The 16,904-nt window shown below is 16.5% G+C and overlaps 2 protein-coding genes across 2 annotated transcripts; both read right to left on the bottom strand.

Annotated features, from left to right (window-relative positions):
• Window positions 1-5,480: 5,480 nt before the first annotated feature.
• PGAL8A_00329600 (Plasmodium exported protein, unknown function) lies at window positions 5,481-6,572 on the bottom strand (the record flags this gene model as incomplete). The annotated part of the gene is made up of 2 exons (XM_028672324.1): window positions 5,481-6,281; window positions 6,396-6,572. The coding sequence occupies 2 exons, from the start codon at window positions 6,570-6,572 to the stop codon at window positions 5,481-5,483; spliced, it is 978 nt and encodes a 325-aa protein (XP_028528887.1).
• Window positions 6,573-15,198: 8,626 nt separating this feature from the next.
• On the bottom strand, window positions 15,199-16,165 carry PGAL8A_00329500 (Plasmodium exported protein, unknown function; the record flags this gene model as incomplete). The annotated part of the gene is made up of 2 exons (XM_028672323.1): window positions 15,199-15,867; window positions 15,974-16,165. 2 exons carry the CDS (start codon window positions 16,163-16,165, stop codon window positions 15,199-15,201), a joined length of 861 nt encoding a protein of 286 aa, XP_028528886.1.
• Between the last annotated feature and the right edge of the window lie 739 nt (window positions 16,166-16,904).

The raw sequence follows: 16,904 nt of genomic DNA, 5'->3' as shown, positions 1-16,904 counted from the left end.
AGTGATTCATATAATAATGGAATTAACGCTTTATATTAAGCTTTTTTTTTTTTTTTTTTTAAACACTAAGATTAATATTTGTCATTTTCCAGGTTAAATTTTTTACATTTTCACAGATAGTTATATATTTAATTTTTTATTTATGTGTACTAATTTTTTTTTTTTTAATAAATTAATATATTAATATATCTTAATTTTTAATTGTTTACTAGATCTTTGTAATTTTGATCAAAGATCACGTTCAAGAAATTCAGCAAGAATAAATAAAAAAAAAATAGGAGAGTCAAAAAAAGCAAGTAAATAAACAAGTATGTGCTTAATGATATTTTAAATTTTATAATATATAATAAAAATAATATAAAAAATGATAAAAATAAAATAAAAAGGATAAAGTATATTTTACTATATTTATATAAAAAGCATTGTGTATTAGAACTACATTTTTTATAATAAAATTGTGTTATTACAAGAAACAGAAAACATTATTACACAAGTTTATTGTGAATTTTAAAAAACATACTTAATAAGCAAAGATATTTCATTAGAATTATTTCAAAGCAAAAAGTAAAAGGCTTTTATTTTAATATAGAAAAAGTACACATTTATTATAATCATTATTATTTAAGTATATTTAAAATTTAATAGTATGTCGTTTAAAAACAGTAAAATTTTAATACATTATTAGCCTTATAATTTATAAATGAAAGAAAAATTATTTAAAAAAAAAAAAAAAAGAAGTTATTTTATACCTATTATTCTAAATGTGTCACAGTAAAATGGAGAATTCATAGAGATATATGGTAATTTATATTATTAAATAGACATCTGTATATACAGTGGTTACTTTTTTTTATATATATGCCCTTTATAAAAGAAAATTGAGAACAACCTATATAATAATTTGAAAATATTATATTAATAAAAGTAAATTATGATTCCACATGAAATATAATTTCTTAAAAAAAAAGCAACAAAATGGATATTATTAAATAATTAATATAATGAACAAAAAACTAAGCAGAAGTTTTAGTTACAATTCAAGAATATGTTTAAAATACTTGAGTTTTCTTAATTTAACTAGTAAAAAGTATAAATACGAACATAAAGAAATGTTAAATTTTTGATGACGAAAATATGAAATTAAAAAAAGTTTAAAATACCACATATAAAATATATTTCAGATAATTGATTCATATTGAAATTTTTAATAATATATATTTTAATAATTCGAAGAAAATATGATTCAGATAATAATGTTTTTCTATTCAGTATAAAATTATTAGACATTTCATTTAAATTATACATCATTAATAGAAGTTATTCTTTAAAAGTATATATGGGTTAATGAAAAAAAATTTCTTATAAAAAAGAGAAATTGAATTTTATATAAAATAAAAGAAATTTTAGCATCTAATATGGTTTATCAATTATGTTTTAGAATGTACCAAAAAAAAAATATATTTAGAAAAATAATTAAGTTAGAAATGAAGTAAAATGATACAACACAAATTGAACATTAAATTACAAAAAATATTTCATAGAAAAATTATAATAAAATTAAGTAAATCATTATCAAAATAAATTAATACATAATCTTTTTATATGTATTAATCACATTAATACCGTATTATACAGGCATTCTATTATTCATATTATTTGAATACTTTTCTATTATTAATTTAAAAAATTTTTTTTTTTCTTTATTAGTTTTAATTATAATATATGTTTTCAATTAAAAAAATTTTTTTTTAAAAAAAAGAAAAGTTTTTTTCTCTACTTTTAATGTATTTTTTCAGGAAATATATATATATATATATATCAAAATAAATTAATAAAATTTACAGGAATGAAATGAAAATATCATATTAAAAGAAATTTACTGTTTTTTAGGATTTCCTTCTGGGAAATTTTTATACGTAAAATAAAAAATATATTGTTATATTTAACTTGGAAACATTACTATATTAAATATTCTGTTGACATCATAATTAATACATTTAACATTTGTTAAACACATAAAATACCTTTCATTTTGTTATCACTGTAAGAATAAATTATTTTGATTTTATAATATTATTATTTTTATGTGAAATATTATAAATATTATCCTAATAAAGGGAAAGTAAATTTTATATTGATTTAAAAGTTATTAAATATTAGCAAATTAACTTATTTATACATATTAAGAATTAACAGATAATAAAAAAAGATGATAAATAATGATGGATTTTATAGTTTGAATATTTCTTTTACATGCATGTCTTATTTATGTCATGTAACTCAATTATAAATAATTTATGATTTATTATACATTAATTTATATTTTCATACCTATAAATATGTTTATGTTTCATTTTATTCAAATTATTAATTTATTATTTTAATAATTGCTTAATAAAACTTATTATTAATCTTTTTATATACCTAAATTGTTAGTATAATGTAAAATGTTAAAAATAGATGCAAAAAAATTAGAATATTTTAACATTTTAGAGAAAAATTCTATCTTAGCTATAATAAAAAATTTTCATATTTCAATGAGAGATATTTTATTAATTTTTTTTATTTTTTTTTATATATGAATGAAATTTTATTGGGAATATCTTTGTAAGAATTATTTTCATTTTAGAGGGAGAATTTCTTTCTTTTAATATTGAGTAATCAAGTATATTACGAAGCTATATTTAAAATATTGAAATAATTTTCAGCAGAGAAAATTTTTGTTTTGAAAAATTTATAAAAAATGAATACAGTGAAATGTTAAAAGGAATAAAATAAGGGAAAAAACATTTTATTAAAGAAGGTATTAACTATTCATCTTCTATAAAGTTTTAATTTGTATTAAGTGATTTTATTCAAAATTATAAAAAGTTTTAATACTAGGTATTGAATTGGTCTTCAGATTATTTTGGTTACTTATTTCAAATAAGAATAATATAACAAAATTTAATCAGAATATCCAGTAATAAAAAATTAAATATTTTAAAATGCATCACCTTAATTGAAGATATACGCCAAAACATGATTTATCGAATTTTTAATAAGACATTATATAATATATATTGTAAAATTAACAATAATGTTTAAAAGTTAAAATATCAAATAATTTAAAAGAAAGATAAATAGGATAGCAAATATAAAAATCTATGTGTGTTATATTTATATATATATTTTATCTTTTTTAGAGTTTGAACAAATGTATTAACATTTCTACAAAATTGTTATAACATTGATTATTGTATATTTTATAAAGATACTTTATTAATTTTTTTCTATATATAAATTAGAAAAAAATGATTATAGCATATATTATAATATAAAATAGAACATTATATAATGCAAAATAAGAAACGATATTTTGTGTTTAAATAAACTTATTATGAATATTTTTTTGAAATACAAAATTATTACATGTATTTTATTTATATAAATATATAAAAAAAATTATTTTATAAAGTGATATAATATAAATTAATTGTAATGTAATTAGTTTACGTATGTTTTATTTACTAATACAGTGAAACAAAAGATTAAACTTAATTATTAGTTTGATACTAAAGTTATGCTTCTCTACGGTAGAGTTATATATTAATTTAAAAAAAAAAATTATCACTAAAAAATAAAAAATTTTTATAAATATATTAAAATTGGTATTTCTATTTAAGTGATGAAAATAAAATTTTCCTAAATAAAGAATTTTTTATTTCATTTCTCTAAAAAAAAAAAAATAAATAAAAGACTTTTTATGTTGTCTTATTTAGTGTCTTTAGTTATTTATATGTTTAGTGTACTAATATATGAGATAAATACAGTATACCTCATTTTACATTTTAATATTTCCTTAAAATTTTGAAATTAGCTAATTTTTTTATTTGTGTGATAAATAAATTGATCATTATGTTAATTCATATGTAAAATAAAATATATGTAAAAATATACATAAATTTTTTATAAAATTTTGTTCTTATTTAATTAAAATTTCATTTATTATTCTTTTTAGAAATGAATATAAAAACTAAATATTTGTTTAATCAGAACAATTAAACTTGCCATTTTATATACAGAAATTTTATAGAGTTTAATATTTAAAATTGTATAAATAATGACATTATTTAAAAAATATTTATACAATATTTTATACTTAAATATCATTTAACTTAATGATTATGAAATTTTTCTAAATTATTTAATATTTTTATATAAAATTCATTTAAAAAAATAAAGTTAATAATGCAAGCATAAAATCTAGCAATAAAATTAAGATTAAGAAAAAAGAAAAATATAATTTCCAAAAAGACAAAAGTAAAAAAATTTTGAAAATTATATTCGGAAAAAAAAATAAGAATGATTCTTTCATATTGTTATTTCATAATATATCTATCTGTATTAATAAGACTTCTTTTTGTATATATTTACTGTTTAACTAACACTACTTAATTTTACATAATCATATATTCAGAAAGATTAATGATATCTTTTATTAACTATATATTAATAAATTTTTATAAAATTATAACGATAATTAGTTTATATATTGTTATAAGTAAATAATTTGTTTAAATATATAGAAAAACCACAAAAAGGAAAAAAAAAAAAATAAAAGTAGAAATAATATGAATTTCATATACAATGCTTATTTGCATCTATAAACTTTTTTTTTTTTTTGTTATGTTCAGGCTTTTATTTATATAAGTATTACAATAAAAAATAATTTTTAAAAAAAATTACATAGGTGGGAACATATTTTTTTATTATTTCCACAAAATATGTTTTAATTTTAAACGAAAAAAAGTAGAATATCAAAATTAAAAATTAAAATAATGTTAAAACAAAAATGCACTTAATTTTTTTATTATTTAAAATTACAAGTTTATTCATTAATTTGTATTAAATGCATAAATTATGAATATTGAGAAAAATGCAAAAGTTTGCAAAGATCTTACATGTGTATTAGATGAGAAATATTTATATGTGCATCCAAAAAAATCGTTATTGAATCCTATAAATGAACATAAGGATAATTTATTCTAATACACATTTTTCTTTATATATAAAAAAAATTAAAAATGAGTTATTTGAGAAAATATTTTTTTTACTATAAAGATACAGATGAAATATATGCTGAACAAAAAATAAAATATAAAAAAATATTTATTTAATTATAAAAGGTTCAATACGGAAAATTAAATATATAATTATAAAAAAAAATAAATGAATTATTAAGTTTTTCAAGAAAATTTATATATAATCTTTTTATAAAAATATATTTTTTTCTTCATTTCAACATTTCCCATGTACGTGTATTTAAACTTCTGTTAGTTATATCCTCTGTTTTTATCATTCTAGACTCTTTAATTCTATTTCTGTTATATATGGAAGACAATAACTTATTAAAACATGTTCTACACTAATCTATTACAACATTATAAAATTAATGACCTAATTTTCATCTTTAAATCTCCTTAAGCCTACTCCTGATACTATTTAGATAATATCTTTTTTTTTTCTCTCCTTATTTTATTAATTTCCATTCCAGCAATTGTTCCCAAAATCATTCCTGCTGCACCTCCTGTTATTCCTCCAAACACTGATCCTAGGATTTTTACTGCACTTCTTGTAATTTCTTTAACTATTTCTTGAGAAATATTCCCAGTGGATAGGGGTATCCTATTTGTGACTCTACTAGAAATTCCTCTTAAAAACTTTCCTGAAGGATTTCCCATTAATGCTCCTATCAATCCCCCCATTCCTCCTCCTATAGTTCCTCCAACATATCCTCCTGCGCCTCCCCCTATAAGACCTCCTATAATTTCACGTATGGATTTTTCATCATTTTTATATGTCGATATCTCTGTTTGGTTTAATAATTTTCTTGTTACCAAACCTACCGATTTCCCCATTGCAGCCCCTACTACTCCTCCCGATACTGATCCTGCAGTTACTCCTACGGTTCCTCCAATAATTCTTCCACCCGTTATCAATATTCCTCCTGTTATTCCTCCTAATGCTCCTCCTACTATTCCTCCTGCTATTCCTCCTGTTGTTCCTTCTATTGGTTCTCTTACTTTTCTTCTTACCCTTCTTCTTTCAACTTCTATTGTAGATTCCCTTAATACATCTCTTTTCACATCTCCATCTATTAAGTTTTCTTTGTTTTTTATTCCCAATTCTTGAATAGGAAAAGGTTTTTCTTTAGTTTGATCTGTTAATATTCTCTTATTACATGGCAATGATTTTATTTGTAAGAAATGCTCGGGAAAACATAATGAATAGGAAGTATACTATAGTGAAAATTAAAAATTTCATAAAAAAAATGTATTTTATTTGAGTATATATGGTTTTAATTAAAATAATTTAAAAATTATATACACATTTACATAAGAATTTTGCATTACGTTAAAAAGGTACTGAAGTTTCAAAATAAAAGCAACAAAAGTAAATATACTAATAGATATTACAAATGCGATTATTTTTATTCTTGCATAACATTGTTTTAAAATATATTCATATGAACTAGAATTGTTTGCAAAGCTAATAGTTGCATTTGAAGTATCATCATATTCGATATTCATTTGTTATTATTTTAAACTTCAAAATAATTTGATACACTAAATATTTTTTACGAATTTATTTTTATGTATGATCTACAACTGTAGGATTTTTGTTGAGAATAAATGTTTTTCAAAATTTTTAAAAAGATATTATATTATGTAAAATTATAATTAATTTGATAAAATTGTATACAGAAATAAAATATGATAATCTGTATAATAAAAAGAGTTATTTAAAATTATTAAGTTTCATTTTCAATTTAAAATATGTATAAAAATGTCATTTATTAATATAATAAGAAACAAACAAATAACTGAAATGTTAAACTTTCAATTATGGATTTTACTATTTAAATTTATAAAGGAATTAAAAAAATAAAAAATGTAGTCTATATATATTTATAAAAGAGAAAATTTAAAAAAAATATAATACATATTTTTATGATAAAATTTTTCTATATTTATTTCTCTTAAAAAACACATAATTGTTTATATCTATGAACTTAGTTTTAATAGAAAAAATTAAAAAATTTTACTTTAATAGATTTCTAAAATATTACTTATATTTGTGTAAATAATTTTAAATATATATATATAATAAAACAAATGAATCTTAAATTAAAAGAAATAAATAATTTAGGGTTAATTTGAAGCTATATGACACATTATCCGATGTAAATATATATTATTTTTTTTTTTTTTTTGTTAATATAAACAATCCTATTATTGTTCGTAATGTTTAATTTTTAGTTGTTTTAAATATCATATATATTTTTTTATAATTTTTAATATATTTGAGATATTTTATAATTTGAAATATTTAATAAGTTATGGATAATTTATATTATTTTAATTTCGAAAGAATTTTATTAAAGTACATATTAAAAAAAATTAAAAATTTACCTTAAATACTTAAAATATTTAACAAATAAATATAAATTAAGTATTATTAAAAGTGAGAATATAATTATATTTTTTGAAAAAATAATAGCAATATGTATTGAATACATAAAGCATTTAAAAAGGTTTAGAAAACTTGTGAAAAAAAATAAAAACGAAGAAAACTTTTTTATTATCCTTTATTACTTAGAACAAAAAGAAATATAAAAGAAAATATTATCATTTATTTTTAATATTTACATATGAAATCATTAAAAATGTTATATTTTATTATGCATATCAATTTCTAATGATTAAATAAAAAAATATTTATGTTTTTCTTAAATTAATTTGTTCATGTCTATAAAAAAAAAAAAAAAAAAAACAATTAATGTATTATTTTATCACATAAGAATTATTACTATGATTTTATAAATTTTTAAAAAGGTTAATGTTAATTTTATTTGGTGTAATTTTGCTACTTAATTCATATGACATTATTTTACATATATATATATATATATATATATATATATATATATATATATATATATATATTATTATTATTTTGTATTACTAGTATTTCATTACATATTTGCGAAATTTAACTTTATTAGTTTTTACTTTATACTTTATTTTATTTAAATTGCTGATGAAATAATTTTATTTATTATAATTTTAACTTTTCTCATAAATTATACATTTAAATTTCATAACATAAAGTAATATTTTGTTAATATAGTCCATATATATTTATTTTAAATGTACTAAATTATTTAAATTATTCTAAATTATTATATATATAACTCTTATATTGTTTTTATTCTTTTATATTTGAATAAATATATGATATTAGAATAATCAATATAAAAAAAATAATTAGTGAAAATTTATTTATATTTTTCTGTTTTTAAATTTAACTTGGTAAAATTGTTAGTGTAATAAAAATATAAAAGAGAAATGGAAAATATTTATGTTTTAAATTTCTTTTATTTTTTTTTATAGATGTTACAATATTTAAAATAATTTGCTTTTATTCTCCAAATTTCATGTTTTTTTAACAAAAATTACAAACAATTTTAATAATTAATATAATCTTGTAAAATGTTAACATGATTAATTCTTTGAAAAGCTCATATAACTAAATTCAAGGAATATCAAAATAATTTTATAATCTCTTTAAAAAGCTTCATATTTTAAGAAATGAAAATAAAATAAAATAAAATAAAAATATCAAGTTTTTAGTCAATTTTAATGACAGTTTTGTATTAATAATTAATTTTGTATGAAAATAATTATTAATATATGTAATACACAAGTTGAAATTGTAAATAAAATTAAGGTAAAACAAGGTTCTTCATTTATACATCAACTCTTTTTTAAAATTTTTTTTATTTTTTTTTTAAAATATATAGATGTTTATGGTAATACCAAAGTAAAAATAATAATATTTAAAACAAAAATTTTTAAATGAAAAAGATAAATATGAAGGTACAACATACTCATCTTAATGTTACAAACTTATGCAATATTTTAAATTAAATTGTATGCTTGTATTTCTATTTTCATTTATAATTTTAATGTAATGGAAAATTATAATTACATAAATTTTGTAATTAATTAAAAAAAATATATGTATCTTTAAATTTAAACATATGTTAAAATAAAAAATGAAAACATACTTTTTAAATTTATACATTAGCTTTTTTAAAAAAAAATAAGAGTATTTATAAAAATAATTACGAAATTTTAAATTTTAGAATAAAGAAAAAAAATGTAATAATTTAACAAATGCAAAAAATCTAATTAAAAAAAAAATGTTCATCATTATATTTTATTTTTAACTATATTGAATATTATGTATATATAAATAATTTTTTAAAAATATAAAATGAGTTCGAGAATTTTTTTTTCTTATGCATTTACATAAAATATATAATAAATGAAAAAATGTATATTTAATAAATTTATAATTTGCAGAATGATACAGTGAAGTTTTTCTTATGTTGGAGTCAATGATTAATTAATTTTTTTATCTTTTCTATTATCATTCTTTTAAAAAAAAAAAATTTCTGTTCACTTTAATAAATTATTAATAAAAGATCATGCATATGTCTTTATTTTGCAATTTTGCCAACCATATATTCAGGTAAAATAAATTATATGTAAAAGGTGTATTATAAAGAATTAATCTTGTATAAAATTTTTAATGAATTTTTTCTTAATTTTGGAAATAAATAAATGAAAAAAATGTAATAAAAATGTATATAATTTCTATTTTAATAAAAATATATAATTATTTTTGTTATTAAATTTTTATACAAATAATGCATTTTAAATGAATAATTCTTACTCAAAAATGATATTTTTATAACATTTATGTCTACTTCATTTTTTAGATTAAGTTGTTTTAATAAAATTATTTAAATTTATTTTTTATGTTTTACTGAAATCATTAAAAATTATTTCATATAAGAATATTTTATATTATCTTTAAGAGTATCATTTTTTTATAAAAGATAAAAATTGATATACATTTCTCAAATATAAATAAAAATATAAAGACAATTACAATTGTTATATAGGAGGCATTATATAAACATGTTCCATTTAATTTTTTTTTATATTTTATATATATATATATATATATATATATATATATATATATATATATATATATATATATATGCTGTAAAAATAAAATGTACAAAACTACAAGCAGGAAATAAAAGGAAATTGTTATTTTATGAATTTTCGTGCATTACTGATGAGAAAATAAAATTTTATAATTTTAATTATGTTTCTTAATAAAATGAAAAAATAAAGAAAGGAAAAATAAAAAATAAAATAATAATTTAAAAAAGGAAAAAATTGGAATTATTCTATAAACAGCTATAATTTAAAAAAAAAAATTTTATGTATTAAAAAAAATATCTTTTATTGCTACGTAATGCATTATTATTATATTCTAGAATAAGAATTTCTATATTTCATATTTACATTACCGCTAAAATGACAATTTAAAATATACATATATATTTTATTATTATATTTAATTCTCTTTATGTATATCATATATGGTTTTTACCCCTACTAAAATTTTTCATTTAATGGATTGGATTAATTTCTAAAGAGTAAAAAAAGAAAAAGAAATTAAGAACAAATCATTATTATTTATTATGATAAGATTTCATTTGAATATATAACTATTTTAGATTTTATTTATTTTTTTTATTACTAACATTGGAAATATAATATTTTAAGTTTCGATTTTATTGAATTACATATGCAATCTTAAGATATAGAAAATGTGCAAAATAATTTTTTTAACAGTAATACTTTTTTTTTTTTTGTAACATAATCTAATTTTAAAAATCATTTTAATTTTAGGAAATAAGGAAAAAGATTCCATTGTATAAAAAAAAGTTAAGTAGTATAAAAATTATTATTTTATTTAGTATAATAATAAGAATGTAATAAATAAAAAACATATATAAGAATTCATTATATTAGTAATTATAAAATGAGAAACAATTCTCTTTACAAAACTGTCTATATATATGTAAATAAGAGATATATATGCAACATCATATGAGTATTATACGTGTGTTACTAATATGAAAAACTATAAAAATAAGTATTAATTTTAATATATTTTCAGAATTAAACATCAAGACTAAAACTGTAAAAAGAATTTAATATAACTTTGATTATATTATTCATGATTGAAAAACAAACATAATGCTAATTTTGTTGTATTTTTAATAATTGGTGCAACAATAATGTATATGTTAATAACTCTGGAATTAAATGTTATATTTCATATTTTTATTTTAATGGTAGTAATTGTAACATATATTTTAAAATTGACCCATAAATGATAATTAAAAAACTAAAAAAAGAATATGAATAACATATTTATGAAATTAATAATTATGTTAGAGAAAATTAATATATGGCTTTTTTGTTCTATATAAATAAGAAGTATTCTTCATAATTATAATAATAAAAATATGTTTGTGTCAGAATCAATAAAGAAAACAATTTTATTATACATATATCAAATTATAATAAATTTCATAGAGAAAATAATGGAAATGTAATTGTTCAAGTTTGTAATTTTATAATTTGATTTATGTAGAATTAATATATTATTTATGAATTAATTGTAAAATTAATATTTTATATAATTCTTCTTTAATGAAGAATATATATAATTTTTCTAATCGCATTTCACTATAGTAATATATTGGTGCAATCACTAATATTTAATTATAAAATATTAACAAGAACAATTTATCACACAGTTACGTGACTTAGTTTTTTAAGCAAAATGCTTGTCGTATTAACTACTAAATGATATATTAAGTTGTTTATATAAGAAAAAAATAAAATATGTACTTTTTAATAATTTAGAAATATTGTTAGTTTTTATTATTTAAATTAAGAATGAAGCATTTAGAAATAGATCTGCATATATAGTTATGAAATGTAGGTCAATGTAAAATTAAAAAAATAATATTTCGTAAAATTCGTCACTCTTATCAAAATAAAATATTTATTATAATATTATTAAAAAATTATGCTTCTTTTTAATAAAAAAGAAAAATATTAATTTACAATTACTTTTTTTTTTGTAACTTTATATGAGTATGTTTATTTTTATTCTAGAATATGTATTAGCAATTAAAAATAAAAATAATTTTTAAATTCAAAGATAAATATCATGGTAAAATATAAGAAAAAATGAAATTGAATATATACAAAAATTATATAAAGTGTAAATTTATATGTTACTTAACTAACATTTTATTTGATACTTTATTTAAAATAAAAATTATTAATTTTTAAAAAAAAATTTTATATATTATTTTTATTTCGGAGTATTCATAAAAAAACAATTTCATTTATATTTCAATATTATGAAGGGAAATTAAATAAAAGTTAAAACTGTTATAAATTAAAATCTTTTTATAAATGTGCAATTTTTATAAAATTCTCAAATTTTCTCTCTTTTTGAGACTTAAAAAATTTCTTAAAATTGTAAATAAATGTTCATAGTCAATATTTAAATGCATTAAAAATACAAGTAATGCTAAATATTCTTAAAAAATATATAACTCTTCAATACTTATATATATGAGACTTGTTTATTTATCAATAAAATGAAAAGTATAGATTAATATAGTTGTTCTAAATGCAAATGTTATTTGTTAAGAATTTATTATAAGACCTATATTAAAATTTCTTAAAATTGTAGAATATTTTTTTTTTGCTTTTTATTTATTTTCATTTAAATTATTGATATAGAATTTATATTTTTTAATTATTTTTATAGAATATATATATATATATGATAAAAGGATAAATTTATATTTTTATGAATATTAAAAAAGTTTTCATAACTGTATAAATATGTAGAATTATCTAAAAAAAAATAATAGTTATTTGCTAAACTCTTTTACGCAAACATAAAAGTAATTTATAAAAAAGAAAGCCACTATACATTAAACTTTAAGTTTATTTTTTACAAATTTTATATTAAAATATTTTTTTAAATTATAATATTGGACTACATACCATATATTTGTATGAATTTTTATGATAAGAATTAATATAAATTTTCATTTTTTATTATAATAAAGTAATTTCCATTGTATTAAAAGAATATAAAAACCTTTTAAATAAATAAATTCATTTACCTAAAAGTGTCCATTATATATAATATAATTTTATAAGGATATTAAGATATTTATCAATAAGTAAATATAGAACTTTTAAATTAAATGAAATTTAAAAGAAATTTTAAAAATAAAATATAAAAAGGCTTTTATAAAATATATATTTTTATATTCAAAAATATAAATAAACAATGCTTTAGCGAAACCAGTATTTAATAAAATGTCTATACAATCCTGAAACTAATCATCTATATTCTTTCTTATTTAGGTAAAAAATTTATCCACATAATTAAAAACATACTTAAGTGTAAGATATATATAAGTGACTTGAAATAAGAATACTTTTTAACTTAATATTTTTCGAAAATTGTTTTTGAAATATATAATTTTTTTTTTCAATTGTAACTGGTCAATATGTAGTATTATTATCTTTTTTGAATAAATAGTGAAAAAAAAAAATTTAGCTAATTTAGATATTTATTCATGCAAGATATTGGATAATATATATATTTTGTTAATTATGTGTTTTTAAAAAAAAATTTATTTTTATTTTTTTTAGTAATTTTTCCTTCAAAATAAATAGAGTATGATGTATTTTTAAGAAAAATTATGTTGCTTTAGTAAATCATAATTTTACATCCAGCAAAGTGTTAATTATTCGGAGAATGTTTATTAAGTTTTTTTATAGAGATTTTCTTTTGTATTATATAAACGTTTTGCTAATTAAATAAAAGCAAAAGAATAATAAAATATATTCACACATACTTTATTATTATGTCTTAAAAGTCGTATTAAATAAATAAATATTTTGTATTAAATATTTTAATTAATTCGAATATATATATATATATATTTTTAAGACTCATATAATTAGCAAAATAAGTAGGGATTGTTCTATATGCACTTTATTAATTTATCTATTATTTATCAAAAACCATTGAATGTCAAATTAATTAATCATCACCTTAAAAAATTTTTTTTACGCAATAAAAATCACAATTTCAATTTTCAGAATACTTAAAAAGAATTTTTTATTCATAAAGAAAAACATAATACAAAAAAATGTGTACTTAATTAGTAGTTTCTTCAACATTCCATTTTTATTCATTTATATATGTGAATATATTAAAAAAAAGGAAAGTTAAACTATTTACACATATAAATTAATATTAAAAATAATTTATAATAATGATTTAAATAGTTTTAAAATATTTTATTTTAAAATTATAAAATTATACTTCTAGATGCAAGTTTAAAACATTTATATTATATATAATTTTAATGGAGAAAGTTTTAACAAATATGTTGTTGAATTAAGATATTATTTTTCTTAGAATATTAATTAATTGTACTTATGTTAACTTTTGTATAATGTTTAGAATTTTAAAAGTTAAAAGTAACGTTCATGATCAAGTGTATTTGTGTTCATATTTTTTTTTTGATATATATAAAAAAAAAAAAAAAAAAAAAAAAAAATATAAACTTTATATCCCTATGATAATTATTTAAATTCTATTTATTCAAAAAAATTAATAAAATATTCATAAATATAAATTTTTGCATGTAATGTATAGCAAATTATATTTAAAAGTATATAAAACAAATGAAAAAATTTTTTGTTAAGTAAGATTACCAAATAATTTAATTTAGTAAACTATTTTTACTTAAACAAAAAAACTAAAAAGGAAAATTAAAAAATATAAATATTTTATTACTTAAAAATGATAATAATTAAAATAAATAAAAATATAATAAAATTTTAATTTTGAAAAGATAATGCATAACTTTTGTTTTTATGCATATTTCATAAGACAAATGAAATGCCATATTTTTAGGAAGAATCCTCATAAGTATACTTGTATATTGATTCATTTTTATACTTTTTCCTATTAATATAAAAATTTACTAGTATATTTCTATATTTTTTTTTTAAGTTATATTATAATGTAATAGAGCAATGAAATATCTTGTACAATACAGAAAAATCCTTATTTTTATTTGCTGTTCATCCTTTCTTTGAACTTGTAATTTTGAATTATACTTTTCAATAACATAAATTTATTTTTCATTATTTTAATGTTTTAAATTTATTTTTTTTCATTTTCCCATTGTTCCACTGATATGTTAACAAATTCATCCCATTCTTTCATTATTTTAATCTTTTTCTTTTCAAATGATTTTTCTTTTTTCATAAATGATTGAACAATTACTTCTAAAGAATATTCTCTTTTTATCTTTTTCTTGAAACTCTTCGTATCTTTCATATCTTCTTTCCACATTTTTTTAGAGAACATTTCAAACCATTCATTCCACTTCTTATCTTTCCACTCTTTATCCATTTTTTTAGTTTTAGGTCCAAAATACCAATCAATATAAATGTTTTCTTCTATTTCATTCCAGTATTTCATCCTTTTTTGCCAATAACTTGCTCTTTCTTTAAGGCAATTTTTATACCAAATTTCCTTTAGTCTCTTGGATTTTTCTTCGTCTGTTTCAATATCTGGAAAGAGATCTAACTCATAGATTTTCCTTTTTGCATACATACTTTCACTACTCTCTAAGTAATACTTTCTACATTCTTTACTTAGATGTTCAGTTGATTCTCTTAAATTTAATTTATTGAAATATAATCTCAAACATGGAAAATCTTCTACAGATTCTCTATACTCTTTGCTGAGCTGTTCAGATAATTCTCTTAAATTTAAATTATTGAAATATAATCCCAAACATGTTTTATCCTTTCGTTTAGAAATACGCTATAATATAATTTAAAGGTAAAAAAAAAAAGTTTTTTAATAATTAGAACTATAAATATTTAAAAAAAAAAGAAATATATATCTTGTGAAGTAAATTTTATCTTACTTGTAGCAAAAAATATAAGGAAATAATAAATAAAATTGAATATAATCTATAAAACTTTGAATTTACTAGATTTATTCTTTTAAATGCTTCATTTTTATTTCTAAGATAGTTAATAAAGAACACTAATGTATACATATCACTAAAAGATAATGTTCTTGGCAATTTTCTCCCCTTGTCATTATAAAAAGTCATATTAATGTATTTTTAAAATACAAATTAACATATAGTAATATAAAAATACTTTAATTTTATTTTAATTTATTTTTTGAGTAATTCATTATATAATGGTTGTTTTTTTATAAAATTAATAATTAATACTTTAAAAAAATCATAATAAGATATATAACGAATAAAATAATATATAAAATGTAGAAATGTAGAATTGTAGAAATTTTTCAGGTAAAAAATTATTTTAAAAAATCATAATTCTAATTTCTTTCATATAATGTTTAAAAAAAAAAATTATGCTTTAATAAAATTAAAATTAAGTATAAAATTAACAAAATTATTTTCCATATTAAATAATATACAATATATATCAAAACCAAAAAAAAATATTTTTTTATAATTTTTTTACAATTTTTTTAAAGCAAAAATTTAATAAATATAAAGAAGAAAAAATTAGTGTAATTTTTACCATTAATCATTAATTGCAACTTCTTTTTTTAAATATTATATCTTTCATTTATTTACATATTTATTTATTTATTTTTTTTTTTATTATTATTTTTATTTTAAAAAATTAACAAAAAAAAAAATATTTCATTTATTTTTTTAAATCTATATAGAATGAAAAATGTATATGTATTTTTGTGAAAATTATAATACATTTGCTTTATTTCCTTAAGAATTCCATTTATATAAAAAGCTATTTATATATAAATGTAATTATTTATAAATATAGAAGAAACTTTTTTTTATAATAAAATAG

Source organism: Plasmodium gallinaceum (assembly GCF_900005855.1).
Source record: "Plasmodium gallinaceum strain 8A genome assembly, contig: PGAL8A_v1_98, whole genome shotgun sequence".
Taxonomy (NCBI): domain Eukaryota; phylum Apicomplexa; class Aconoidasida; order Haemosporida; family Plasmodiidae; genus Plasmodium; species Plasmodium gallinaceum.
This window is presented reverse-complemented; position numbering and strand designations above follow the sequence as displayed.